Source organism: Mobula birostris, chromosome X, assembly GCF_030028105.1.
Source record: "Mobula birostris isolate sMobBir1 chromosome X, sMobBir1.hap1, whole genome shotgun sequence".
Lineage (NCBI taxonomy): Eukaryota > Metazoa > Chordata > Chondrichthyes > Myliobatiformes > Myliobatidae > Mobula > Mobula birostris.
Genome location: NC_092402.1, coordinates 64,926,422 through 64,941,002, shown reverse-complemented (window position 1 = coordinate 64,941,002; position 14,581 = coordinate 64,926,422). Strand labels below are relative to the sequence as shown.

At 43.5% G+C, this 14,581-nt stretch overlaps 1 protein-coding gene across 1 annotated transcript; it reads left to right on the top strand.

The window, feature by feature from the left end:
• The first annotated feature begins 158 nt into the window (after positions 1-158).
• On the top strand, positions 159-7,202 carry LOC140191625 (keratin, type II cytoskeletal 8-like). The gene is made up of 9 exons (XM_072249193.1): positions 159-672; positions 793-1,001; positions 1,567-1,627; positions 1,711-1,806; positions 1,896-2,060; positions 2,162-2,287; positions 2,774-2,994; positions 3,531-3,580; positions 6,686-7,202. The coding sequence occupies exons 1-9, from the start codon at positions 283-285 to the stop codon at positions 6,838-6,840; spliced, it is 1,473 nt and encodes a 490-aa protein (XP_072105294.1). The 5' UTR covers positions 159-282; the 3' UTR covers positions 6,841-7,202.
• The last annotated feature ends 7,379 nt before the right edge of the window (positions 7,203-14,581 follow it).

Below are 14,581 nucleotides of genomic sequence, written 5' to 3'. Positions count from 1 at the left end.
CCCGGACTCACTCATTCTTGCTGACGCCAGTTTGGCCCGAGGCCCCGAGAGCGGTTACCATGCACAAGCGGACAGGTTGGAACCCATGGGAGAGGGTGTGCCTAGCTCCTCCTCTATCTCGATGTTACCATGCCCATTTCTGTCAGCTGACACCCTGACCAAGCCCAGATCCGCACTGCTCATAAAAGCAGCTCAAAGCCGCTCTCACCTGCGCCAGCAGTTCAGATCGGGACTGATCGCTCCAGCAAACTCGGAACCAGAGAACAAAACTCTAATTTCACCATGAGCGGCTCTTACACCAAAAGGTCCTTTAGACAGACCACGCAGTTTTCAGGCAGCCCATCGATGCGGTCTAGTCTTGGCGGCGCCATGGGGTCGTCGCGAAGAATTAGTAGCAGAAAGGCGATGAGTGTGTCTGGAGCCGGAATTGGACCAAGTATCGGAGGGGCAAGACGTATACTTTCTGGCTCATCGTTCAGGCTTGGTTCAAGCGGTTCAAGTTACGCTTCAGGTTACGGTTCAAGTTCAAATTTCAGTTCCAGTTCGATGATGCCGGCCCTTGATCTAAGCGCCCCGCTACCACAAAATGACACCAGTCTGCAGCAAGTTCGTATGCAGGAAACGAGGGAGCTCACTACGCTCAACAACCAGTTCGCAAGTTTCATAAACCAGGTACCGTACCGTATCCAGCTCTGTCTGCGCCTGTCTTGGCAGCACTGTGCAAATGTCTCTTTTCACTTCCTCGCCAGCTCAATGCAAAAATCTAAGCGTGTGTTCATTCCTTACCCGCAGGTTCGCCTTCTCGAACAGCAAAATGCTCAGCTGAAGGTCAAACTGGAGCTCCTGAAGAGGCAGGGGACGTACACCTCCAACATCGATAACATGTTCCAAACTTACATTGACAACCTCAAGAGGCAACTGGAAACTCTTGGGCAGGAGAAGCTGAAGTTCGAATCGGACCTTGTGCAGATGCAAGGTCTAGTTGAGGACTTTAAGGGCAAGTAAGTGTACTGTCTCCCACCAGGATTTCCCAACTCGTCTGTATCTGTAACTCGTCCCGTATCTGTTCACTGGTTCAGAGAAAAAAAAGAGCGGAATCGGGCAAATCGTGGGCGGGGTAAACGTTCGAACAATTCCCGGTTACAATCAGCTATTTTCCACTGGGTTTCTTGGTAACCTAACAGCAGCTAGTGGAGGTCTGGAAGCTGGGTCGGGCAAGTGCTCGTCGGGGAGAGCTCCGTTAAGACTGAGGTCTGGATAGAGAGGTGTCACTCAGAGCTCAGGGAGTCACCGAAATAGTCGTCAGTTCAGGGACGGCAGCGTATGTTGTTTCATTCCGTCGAGGCGCGGCACGGTCGACCTGTCTGGCGTAGCGGGATGCTGTGTCTTGCGGAATCAAATGTCAGGAAGAGCGGTGCACACACGGGGATAAATAGAAGTGTGAGGAAACCCTGGCTAAGCACCAGGGAGCAAGGAGTTCCGACAACCAGCATGGCCCTGTCGAAGAAATGGGACAGAAATGTTGATTTCCAAGGGTTTGCCAGTAACGTCAGTGGTTCATTTCAGATACGAAGATGAAATTAACAGGAGAACTGAAATGGAAAACGAGTTTGTCATGGTGAAGAAGGTGAGCACTACTTTCTAGCTCTCTGTAGGACCATATCAGTGGTCTTCAATAGATTTACAAACCTTGTGCCCTACTCTCTCCAGGATGTTGATGAATCCTACATGAACAAGGTGGAATTGGAAGCAAAACTAGAAAGCCTGACTGATGAAATTGAATTCCTGAAGACAATCTTCCAAGAGGTAAATATGCTACATGGTGCAAGAGCCTTCTGGTCCTTTTGCTGTTCAATTCAGTCTCCTTACATTAGTTTTGCTCTGCCCATCTTTAGGAAATCCGTGAGCTGGAGTCACAGATTCAGAACACTGCTGTCAGCGTGCAGGTGGACACTAGCCGCAACCTGAACATAGACCAGATCATCAGTGAAGTCAAGGCCCAATACCAAAGTATGGCAGATAAAAGCCGTGATGATGCTGAGAACTGGAAAAAGGCGAAGGTGAGCTCCAGCTCCAGCCCCACGTAGAAGTGCATTGATAGCTCTGACCTCTGTGCTGGGAGGAGAAACCCTTACTAACGTCTACCAGTGTCTCCTTGCAGATGGTGGAACTCAGCACAATGCCTGGAGGTCATGCGGAAGAAGTGCGAGTGATCAAATCGGAGTGTAATGATCTGCAGAGTCGCATCCGTAAGCTGACTGGGGACATCGAGTATCTAAAGCAGCAGGTAAGTCAGGAAGTGAAAGCAAACAAGAGATCTTGGTTGCGGCCTAACGACGGTAGCAAGCTGTCTTTCCTCTCAAGTCCCGAGTCCTAATGCAGCGACCCGACCCAAATGGTCAATAATTCTTTATGCCTTCACAGATGCTACTTCACCCGCTGATCTTCTGCAGTAGTTCTGCTATTTTCTTACTCCAGACTGCAGCATCTGCCGTCTCTTGCATCTGCACTTTTCTCTTCCCAGCCCAAAGCAAATGACCAAGAGACAGCTGAAACACAGGTCAATCTGAGCTAAATCATACACTGGGGAACTTTCAGTAGTAACAACCTGGCTGGTTCCTTCCACTGTAACCCTTGTGAACTCGATTACTCCTAAGCCAATCTGCAATACTCTACTCTCAGTATGGCTCTTTCCGATAGCAGGGTGGGGATGTTGGCAAGGCTTCATGTTATAATCTGCAAAAATGTCCACACTCACCTCTGTGTGTCTCAGCGTTTGAAACTGGAGGCTGCGATCGCTGAAGCCGAGGAACGTGGCGAGATGTCTCTCAAAGACAGTAAACAAAATATCGTTGATCTGCAAGAAGCCATCAGGAAAGCAAAACAGGAGATTGCCAAGCAAACTCGTGAAATCGACGAGCTGATAAATGTCAAGTTGGCTCTGGATATCGAAATTAACACCTACAGTAAACTACTGGCGCAAGAGGAAATCAGGTAGGGCTTTGGTCTTTTCCAAGTTCCAGATATCACACTGGGTTTATGCCACAGTCCTGCGTACTTGCAGATTACAATCTGTACGGGCTCTTTATTGCACTCTTCATTACTAGAGTCTTTGTCTTTAATGGGGCATTTGGTCCAGGGAGTGGCACTTACTTTTGTTTAAAGGCTGGTTTTCATCTGACCCCAGAAATACATCCGACTCAGTCTCCGAATGAACATCTAGTCAGTGATTCAGTCACCACTAGGTGAACTCTCCCCTGATGCTGCAGTGGATGAAGCACTGTACAACATAAGCAGGCTGACAAATAGCTCCCTGCGCACACTGACGAGGCTACTGCTGCTCACCGGCAGCACTCGAACTTACAGAATCAGTGTCTCGGGCAAGGCTCGACAGAGTCAATGTGCCCGTCAACTTCACCCATGCAGCTCATTGCTGCTTTCAGAAGGAAACCCTTGGTAACTTGAAAAAGATATATTTCTGAACATCCTAGAAATGGCTGTTGTTACACAAGTGTTTCCTTTATCAACAGGATGGTAGAAGGCGTCAAAACCCTCAGCGTCCAACAAGTTTCACAGCAAGGTAAGAGAACGTATAATCCTTGCTTGAAATTTTAACTACTGACCAAAACACAAACCGCAAAATGAAAAATGGAATATTCTGGAAATATTCTTCGTTCTTCTCCAAGTCTTGATACCTCATTGTTCTGTTTACAAATCATTCTGTTGTACATTTTCAGAGCAGTGGTACTCATTTCTGTGATTGTATTTCTTATGAATGTTTTCCAAATGATTTTCCTGAATTGATATCATCAATGGTTCACTGTCCTTTGTTGCTCTCTTCTCCCTTTCACATGCTCTAAAATTACTCTTCCCAAAAAAGGCTCACATTTAACATTTCCTTCTTATAAATCAACACCCTCTTTGACATCTTTCTGTTGCCTTCAGTCCTCAAATGTCCCGTTGCGTCCTAAATTGGGGTTTGAATGACACCCTGACACCCCATACGATTGTGACCATGGTCAGCAATGCCTCTTTGTCCTTTCTTTACCTGTTTGCAACAAAAGATGCCATTGCTTGTTTAACCATTGTCCAATGATAGGAAACAGCTTCTTAGCCCAGGCCATAAGACGAATGAATTCCCTGCCTCCTCTCAGGTCTCATCACACATGAAGCACCAGCAGCGTTATACTGTTTACTTTTTAACTTGTGTTGTCAATGCACCCTTATTATTTGTTAATTTATTTGTGGCTATATTACTTTATGTGTTCTGAGCGAGTTGTATATACCATGTTGTGCACTTTGGTCTGGAGGAATATTGTTTGGTTTGGCGGTATACATGTGCACGAGTGAATGACAATAACCTTGAACTTGAACAATGCTTCACCTTTGAATAGTCCTTCCCTGTTCTCATTTGGTAGGCAGCTTATTTCCTATAATCCAAAGTCTGCAAAGGCCTATTTCTCACCTATGATCATGATCTCAGTGATAGCATCCAAAACCGAGCATCGGGCTCCTCTGATACTGTGAAAAAATGCAGATGCTACAAATATGAAATTTAAAAATTACACTGGAAATACGCAGCAGGCCAGGTAGCATCCAAGGGAAGAGAAATAGAGTCAATGTTTCATGTCAAAAGTCGCTCATCACAACTGAGAAAGAAAGAAAGTAAGAGTTTTAAGTTGCCAGGAAGGTGGGGGACAGGTCAATAGGACCAAGGGAGTATCTCAGATAGGGGGAAGCCAAGATTGCTATTTAGATAAGTTGTTGGCGTCACCCAGTCGACGGGTTAATCGAGGCAGTTAGAGAGTGAGAATACAAACAGAGGAACTTGACAAGGTGTGAAATGTCAGGCTGTCTGACGTGTCCAGTCGGCCAGGCCTACTTTTAAAGTGAGGTAAATCGGTGTGCAAATAGAGGAATTAAGTTCCCTTATGTCGCCGTACTCAATTTCAAGTGGAGAAGGCAGCAACATGGCCCAAACAGAAAATGAGTTGCAAAGCGCATGTTGGTCCTCCTTATATCAGCATATTATAAATTGAATATTAGAAATTGAAGCCACAGACAGAGGTCAGAGTGGGAGCTGGATGGAGAGTTAAATAGGCAACAAAAGGGAGCTTTGGTCACTCCTGGTGCTCTGCAATGTTGTCACTCCGTCTGCAGCTGGTGGAGGAAACCACACTGTGAACACTGAGTGCAAGACACTAGATTGAAAGAAGTGCAAGTGAATTGCTGCTCCAACTTGAAGGACTGTTTGCATCCCCAGACACTGGGAAGGAAAGAGATGAACGGACAGGTGTAGCATCTCCTGTAATTTCACAAAACACGCAGTGACATTGGGATAGAAGACAGTTGCCCAGGGAACAGTCTCGTTTACATGATGAAAGGCAGGGAAGGTATGGACGTATCCAGTTGTGGAATATTGTGGAAGCTGGTGCAAATTGTAAAGGATGAGCTGTTAAACGCTGAACTGGTGAGGTGGAAGATAATGACTAGAGGATCTCTGTCCTTGCTCTGTCTGAGAGGTGAGGGATGGAGAGCAGAAATGCAGGAAATAGATGAACTACAGCCAAAAACTCCATTGATTATGGTAGAGGAGAAACTACAGGTCATGGTAGAAGTCATTTTAGAAACACGTGGAAGTCTTTAACAATTCTTGCAATAAGTTTATTTTCAATCAAAGCTACCGTAGTCTTAGTGGCCACTCTTATTAGGTACCTGCTCATGGTCTTCTGTTGCTGTAGCACATCCACTTCAAGGTTTAACCATTATGTGCCTTTCAGATGCTCTTCTGCACACCACTGTTGTGACACGTAGTAATTTGAGTTACTGTCGTCTTCCTGTCAGCTTGAACCAGTCTGGCCTTTCTCCTCTGACTTCTTTCATTAACAAGGCTTTTTCACTCACAGAACTTCCACTCACTGATTGTCCTTGTTTTGTGTACCATTCTCCGTAAACTCTAGAGACTGTTGTGCACGAAAATCCCAGGAGACCAGCAGTTCTTGAGAGACTCAAATTATCCCGTCTGACAGCAACAATCAATTGGGTCAACGTCACTTCGATTACATTTCTTCCCCCATCTGATGTTTGATCTGAACAACTGAACCTCTTGAACATGTCTGCATGCCTTTATGCACTGAGTTGCTGCCACATAATTGACTGATTAGATATTTGCATTAGCCAGCAGGTGTACAAGGTGTGCCTAATAAAGAGGCCACTGAATGTATGTCGTCCATTTTATAAATTATTCTACCCCCCATCATCTTTTGTGCTCACTGACTTATATTGGCTCCTAAACTGGTATACCTCAGTTTTAAGATCTGAGTCTTCAAATCTTTCCATAGCAAAGATCTTCCCTGTCTCTGTAAACTACTCTGCACACCCTGAGCCATGACTGATGGAATGGCACTCATGGATAAGTAGTTCCTACATTTCAGTGATTTCTTTCTCGAAATTTCATTTCCACCTTTTTTCTCTCTCCTTTAAAATTTATGATTTCAAAATGCTTTGATATATCTGTATACATAAAATCTTAGAGTCAAGCATTTGCTTACTAAAAGTTACGTGAAGCACTTGGGGCTGTTTTACTCTGTTAAGATTGTGACCTGCTTGATGTCATTGCAATTGTTTTCTCAATTTCAGGATGCATATTCTAAAGTGTCTTTTTCCTTTCCTCTCCCTTTTACAGGAAGTTTTGGGGATTTCAGCAGCGCAAGTAGTGGTATGTCTGGCTACCTCAAAGGGGGCAGTGAGATGGAAACTGGTGGAAAAAGAGCAGTAATTCTGAGCTCAGTGCAGCAGACCTCTTCAAGCAGAAGTGGATCTTCAATCAATCAGTTATAAACTACTGTCAGTTATGTCTCTGGTGACTCTCTTGCCAGTTTTTATACTTCATTCACACAGTCTGTTCAGTGAAGTGGTTAACTTGTTTAGATTAACTTTCTGCCTGATCTTGGAATTCTACTCAATTTTACATAGTTAAGCAACATGAAATTAACCAATACACAGCAAACGTCAAGTTAGTCTGTAACTTGGGTTTGTGGGAAAAGTGGAAAGTTCATCCTTTACTTCTTGGGCCTTTGAAAATAGGAAATTAATCAAAGTTTTAGATGTGGTGCTCTGATTTGTGATTTTGACTCATTTTATGTTGGGGATTTATCTTTTGTGGCATTTCTGTAACACTGAATAAACTGAAATTTTTGAATCTGCCAATCTGGACTCTTTCTTTGCTTAAGCACATTATTCAAGTACTGAAAAGAGAAACCATCATACCTTTGTCAGAAATTCAAGAACTTTGAAATAATTTGTAAGTTAGAGGAAGGTTACTGAAAGAAACATAAAATATGTTTAAAGCTATCACACAAGTCCAAGCATAGCAGCCAGCTAGCTCCTCCTTCACCAAAGAAATTACTTTTACATTGTCTTAGAGAACATATTTATCGACTTATTGAGATACAGCGCGGAACAGGCCCTTCGAGCCATATTGCCCAATTTTTAACGCTAGCCTAATCAGGGGACAATTTACAATGACCAATTAACCTACCGACCTGTATGTCTTTGGACTGTGGAAGGAAACTGGAGCACCCGGAGGAAACCCACGCGGTCACAGTGAGAACATACAAACTCCTTACAGGCAGTGGCGGGAATTGAACCTCAGTTGTCTACACTGTAAAGCATTGTGCTAACAACTGCACTACAGTGCCATTGGAATCTGATAAAAAAAATTTTAATCGTGTGAATATTCTCCTTTCTCTCAAGGGTTCTGAGCATCGTAAATGCTGCCCAGTTGAAAGGTATAGTGAGAGACACAAAGAATCAGAACAATCCCATGGGAAACAGTCCAAATTGAATGAGGAAAGTAACCTTCATCTATGGGCAGTGAGCGTCCTGGATGAAACAGTCTCTCACCTGTTTCAAGTTAGTATAGGCCTGCAATTTCCAATCTCCAGTTTACAAGAAGAACTACAAAGCATATCCATAGAAAGTGATAGTACAAGAGATTAGGGTAGTAAAATAGGTGTAGGTTATGCTTGCCTTCATTGGTCAGGGTATTGAGTTAAAGTTGGCAAATCATGTTGTAGCTACACAAAACTTTGGCTAGGCCACATTTGGAGTATTTTGTCCCATTCTGGTTTCTGCACTGCAGGAAGAATGGAAGGACTTTGGACCGAGAATGTATAAGAGATTCGCCAGGATGCTGTATGGATTGGAGTGTATTCGATGTGTTGGTGGCTGACGGGCGACATGATAAAGAGTATATAAAATTATGAGAGGTAAAGATCGGGTAACTAATCAGAGTTTTTCCCCAGGTGGAAATGTCAAATATTGGAGGACATACGTAGATTTAAGGTGAAAGTAGGAAAGTTTAAAGAAAATGTACAAGTCAAGTTCTTTATACAGAGAGTGGTGGATGCCTAGAATGTGCTGAAACACTGGTTGTTGGAAGTAGATAGGATATGAACATTTTAGAACCACTTATGCAGCCACGTGAACAGGCAGGGAATGAATGGATGTAGACAATTTGCAGGAAGATAGGATGAATTGAAAATTGGAAATCACTAAGAAAACAAATTACAACGGGAGATAAACAAGGCATCTCAAAGGGCAATGTGACAATAGTCAGATTTCAATATGCAGATAGATTGGGAAAATCAAGTTGATGCTGGATTGCAAGAGAGGATTTGTAGATTGCGGACAAGATGGCCCTTTTAAAGAAGGTGGTGGTTGAGCCCACTGGGGAAAGGCTATTCTGGAATGGGTGTTGTGTAATGAACCAGATTTGATGAGGAAGCTTAAAGTAAAGGAACCGTTATGAGACAGTGATCATAATATGATAGAATTCACCCTGCAATTTGAGAGGGAGAAGCTAAAGTCAGATGTATCAGTATTACAGTGGAGTAAAGGGAATTACAGAGGCATGAGAGGGGTGCTGGCCAAAGCTGATCGGAAGGAAACATTAGCAGGGATGACGGCAGAGCAACAATGGTTAGAGCCTCTGGGAGCAATTTGGAAGATACAGGACAGATACATCCCAAAGAAGAAATATTCTCAAGGCAAGTGGCTGACAAGAGAAGTCAAGGCCGACATAAGAGCAAAACACAGGGCATATAATAGAAGGAAAATTAGTGGGAAACTTGAGGAGTGGGAAGCTTTCAGAAATCAACAGAAGACAACTAAAATAGCCATAAGGAGCTAAAAAATGAGCTACAAAGGTAAGCTAGCCAACAATATCAAAAACGATCTCAAAAGTAGCCTCCCATAGTGCGTGAGTCTCAGAGCAGAGGGTATACACTCAGAATAGAGGGACGTCCATTTAGAATGAAGATTAGGAGAGATTTCTATAGCCAGGGGGTGGTGAATCTGTGGAATTTGTTGCCATAATTGGCTGTGGAGGCCACGTCATCAGGTGTATTTAAGGTGGGGGTTCATAGATTCTTGCTAACTCAGAGCATCCAGATAGTATGTTTTATATGTAAGGGGTTTCTTCTTTTATGTTACTGCGTAGGCTAATTAAAATGGCTTCTTTGTTGTGTTATAATTAAAATGGCTTCTTTGTTATGTTAACTGCTGAGAAAGTTCTCTCGCTCACAGCTTGTTTGGGTTATCATGTTGATAAGAGAACAAATGAACCAATGGGCATCCATGTTATTCTTTCTAGTGTGTCTGTAAGTTATTATGATGCGTGGGTTTTTGGGGAGAAGGCGCCATGGACAGAGAGAGGATGGACAATGTGCTGTGAGCTGGCTAACGGGGTCGGACCCGAGCAGGAGTCCAAGGTCCGGGGTCTTCGGTGAGGAGAGGAGACGGCGACAGACTCGTGTGGAGCGCCTGGTCGACCACCGTGGTTGGTCCCAGGCGGCACGTCGAAGTGGTCAGAGGGGAACGAATGGTGAAGAGAGGATCGTTACTAGAGCTCCAACTGTTTGTGCACGAAGAGATTGAACTTTGATAAGTGTGGTGCCTTTCATTTTCCTTTTATATTTTATGTCTATTCATTATATAGTTCCAGTAATCTCTATAAACTGTCATTCATTTTATCATATATGGTGTATTGTCTGTTATTTGGCAGGGTGGGTTACATCACACAGCATCCACGCAAACTTAATTACCCAGTTTGGTGGGGCCGAGGGCTGTTTCCCGAGACGACAGCAAGTTGAGCGACCCTAAGGCTTGCCAGGGGGGCTTACATACAGAATCTGTGAAAATTGGTGAGGGTCATCAGGGACATGCTGAAGTTCCTTAGAATTCTGAGGAAGTAGAGGCACTAATGTGCTTCCTTGGCTGTATCATCCATGTAGCTGAGCCAAGACAAATTGTCGGTGATAAGTACACCTGGTCATTTGAAACTCCCAACCATCTCCACTACAGCACCATTGATAGACATGGGTGTGTTCTCCATCCCACTTCTTGAAGTCATTGAAAGATCAAACACATTATTGGGATGTGACTGCAGCATTATCAAAGGTTCCAGTGCCCTAAATTTAGTAAAGTACACAGAGTGGAAGTTGCATACAATTGCTTTTAACTGGAGTAGCTATTGCACATCTAACTCTGCTCCAGGTTGCACAATTGGTGCCTCTCCTAGTCATACCTCAGCCATAATTATAAACTTGATTCTGGCCAGGTACTTAATCATACTCCATTCACCCATTTACCTCCCGGCCATTTTCTGACTGCACGTTCCAGGACCATGTTCATATCGATGTTTCCTGCCCACATCCAGCTGCATACATGGCCCAGTTCCCAGCTTTGTCCTTGGGCGTGAAGGAGGGAGTCAATATCCCTGCTGTCATTAATGTAAGGTTCTGTTCTCAGCAATTTGCTGAGGATCGATGGCTAAGCCAGAAGTAGGTGAGCTTGGCAAGTTAGTAGTTGCCATCTTGAGCATGGTTAAAGCTATATATGCAGCTGATCGTGCCCCACCATCAGCTTCCCTGTGATCTTCTCTGCCGATAATTCACTAATGGCAGTGTAAGTGGCTTTTTGAGGGCAAGCAGATCATCTGTTGGAATCTCACCATGGATTATGCAACTTGACAGCAAGAGATGCAATACTGCAGATCATGAAGTAACGTGCATAATCCTGAGCACAAATAAAGCTGATGCCTTGAGAAAACCAGGATAGTGATTCTAAAGCCTTGTACCAAAATCTCCAACTACACACTACTTATTTCCCAACAACATCCTAAGCATGGTTTCATCTTCTGAATTAGGCATAGAAAATAAAGTGCCACTGCTATCTAAATGTCAACAACAATACTTTCATTATCGAGATTGGCAAAATACATACAATAAATGTGTACAAATTCCATGTGTTTGCTAGGTGAAAATGTATTGTCAACCTTGAACCTGATTTGTCAACTTGTATTGCACTTGCTCTGTTAAATTCTTGTCACGGTCCCGGCCGTCCCTTCTATTTATTCCTGATGTTCTCCTAATTCCCTTTCCCCGCGTGTTTCTCCAGCTCCCCGTGTGTGTGTGTGTGTGTGTGTGTGTGTGTGTGTGTGTGTGTGTGTGTGTGTGTGTGTGTGTGTGTTCCTTTTGTTCTCCCGGGCTTCCTGATTGCGGTGTACCTGAATCTCATCTAACCTGCAGCGTAAGTACCCCGGCTTTCCATCCACTCATCGCCAGATCGTTGCTTCAGCCAGTGTGCTAGTTCACGTCCTAGGCCGCTTACAATTGTGTATTCTAGATTCTCTTTCCGCGCTGTTGTTTGCCGGTGTCAACTCTGTCTCTCTGTATCAGTGTCCTGCATTTGGGTTCAGCTGTTCGTCTCAACAATTCTGTATTCCTTTAGTACTACCTCGAAGTTATTACGTTTGGATACCCTGTCTGGATGGCGTGCAAAGCAAAAGCATTTCTCTACATCTTCTCAGTACATGTGACAATATCAAACCAATTACTTGCACGTGTACTACCATCAGCTCATAGTGGAAGCTACTGAGCCAATAGGCTGGTTCTGGACTTATTTCATAATTTACTGGCATAATTTACATATTACTATTTAAATATTTATGGTTCTATTACTACTTATTATTTATGGTCCAACTGTAACAAAAACCAATTTCCCCCGCGATCAATAAAGTATGACTATGCCTATGACTATTATTAGCTTCCAAATGAGACCAAATTGGAGAGGACCTGCCGCATTGTGCATCTGAAGAGAATTTGATGCCAAGCAGCTCAGCGTGGTTGGAGAAAACACAGACACCCAGACACTGTCTTTACTTCCCACAAAGAAAGTGGCATTCTGATCGCACAAAAAGAAAATCACACTTTCTGAATTCTCCAAGATCTGTTGTTAGACCCATTGGACATCAGCTGCCCTTGATCAAATCTAAGCAGAAATGTCATTGGAGGCATATTAGACAGTTTTGCAACACATATAGAGGCAAATATGAAGCATGTTCAACTTGTGACCTCAGTCAACTGCTTCGCCAAATTGGGAATTAAAGCACAGGGAAAGCTTGTGAGGGAAGATATATGCTACATTAGCCAATTGGCATAGCTTTTCCAAATTGTAGCAAGAGGGTAATAAAAGGCAACAATTCTGATGGACACAGAGAGACAAAGACAATAGCATATAATAGGCAAGAATTGTGAACATCTTTGTGCGGTATCATGAATAATGCACTAACCTGGAAGACCTCTGGCCTGGTAGAAAACTCCAAACATTTCTTTGGAACCCGAGATACTTTGTAAACATGGGTTGCAATGTTTTTTACAGTTTCAAATATATTTATACAAACAATATATAAATGTTGGTTAACAACTTTAAAAAAAAATTTATTGACCTTCTAGGGTATGTGCTTTCTATTTAGAAATCTTTATATCTCCTTGATGTGTCAATCATGGTGCATAATAACAAATTGTACCATTTGAAGTTCAGGTTCAAGTTAATGGAATTCACACAGCCATCTCCATTTATGAAATTTTGCTTGAAAAAATGCTTTTCAGGGTCAAGTCCCTTTCATTAGACAATCACTACCTATATTCTGACACATATAAATTGTTGCGATTAAGCATTAACATTGATCAGTCGTATTGAGGAGTATTTCAGCATAAATTTACAGCAAATGAAGCATTTGTAGTGTTGCACCCGTCAGGAGAAACAATTTTTTTTCTGTAGTTAGCAATTTTCATCACACGCAGCTGAGTTCTTGCACCAACGAGTGGGTTCCTCTCAAACCCAGGTTTCAGACCGACCTGAATGAGGACATGAAGTCCAGGAGGTTTCTCACATTCTTTCCGACCCCTGTGCCACGAAACCATCAAGTACAGTAAATATATGATGGTATTTCATCAGTTAACAAGATAATCCTTTTGAGGCAGCAGAAAATAATGGTTGCTGAAAATTCTATACATCTAAGAGAATTACCGCATAATGGTCTTTGGGCCCTCAGCATCTCTCCGGAATAATGATGCAACCAGTTACTCTCTGTCAACGTGAGAAAATCTGCAGATGCTGGAAATCTTGAAGAAGGGTTTCAGCCTGAAATATCAACTGTTTACTCCTTTCCGCAGATGCTGCCTGCTGAGTTTCTCCAGCATTTTGTGTGTGCAGTCCTCTGTCAACACTGTTCCTCTGCCTGGCAGAGCATGTCCTTACCCTTAGTAACTTCTCTTTTGATTCCTCCCACTTTCCACAAGCAAAGGTGTAGTCAAGGGCACACTCACAGGCCCCAGCTAAGGCTACATGCACCAGTCCTTACTCCAAAGCTACTCTGGCCTTTCAGCTTACACTAGCATAGAGGTTTCACCTAGCAGGACCGCAGTCATTTTATCTGTGCTGCTTCCCTTCATTAAAATGACAAGTTTGCTTACTTTAGTGAATATTTGTATTATTTTTTCATTCATTTACAGAAAGTGAACATCCTACAGGAAATAAATATATTTTCACAACAGCATCTATTCTTTTGAATTACTCAGATGCCTAACTACCACCAATATCTGAAAGTTTTAAGGGCCCTTGAAAACATCAGTAGCCAAAAAGCCATCAGGGTGGTTCTCTGGCAGGGCCTTTGTTTCCACTGTCTACATCCTGTGGCCTGCTCCATCTCACGTAACAGCTACAAAAGGGAGACTGCCAGGACTAGTGAGCTGCGTGGTACGTAGACACTGCGCAAGAGATGAATGTGAAGTGCAGACCAGCTCCAGCATCCACTGACTCGGTCAAACATATGGGATGGGAAGGGGATGAGAAAGTGGAGCTGAGGCCAAGACCAGGCAGCCATGATACTGTAGAATTGTGACCCTATAGTGACAGAGACTGGGAGGAGACATGTGGACGTGACAGAGGGTTGCAGATGGTGGGATCTGATAGGAGATGAAGGTGAAAGATGGAACCGAATAAGGGAGGTGGGGAGGGCAGTATGGCGGAAGTTCCAGGTGTCAGGGAGCATGAAATGTGTGAAGTTACCATAACTAGAGAGAAGGTTCTCAGGAAGCTGAAAGGTCTGAAGGTAGATAAGTCACCTGGACCAGATGGTGTACACACCAGAGTTCTGAAAGAGATGGCTGAAGAGATCGTGGAAGCATTAGTAGTTATCTTTCAAGAATCACTAGATTCTGGAATGGTTTCAGAA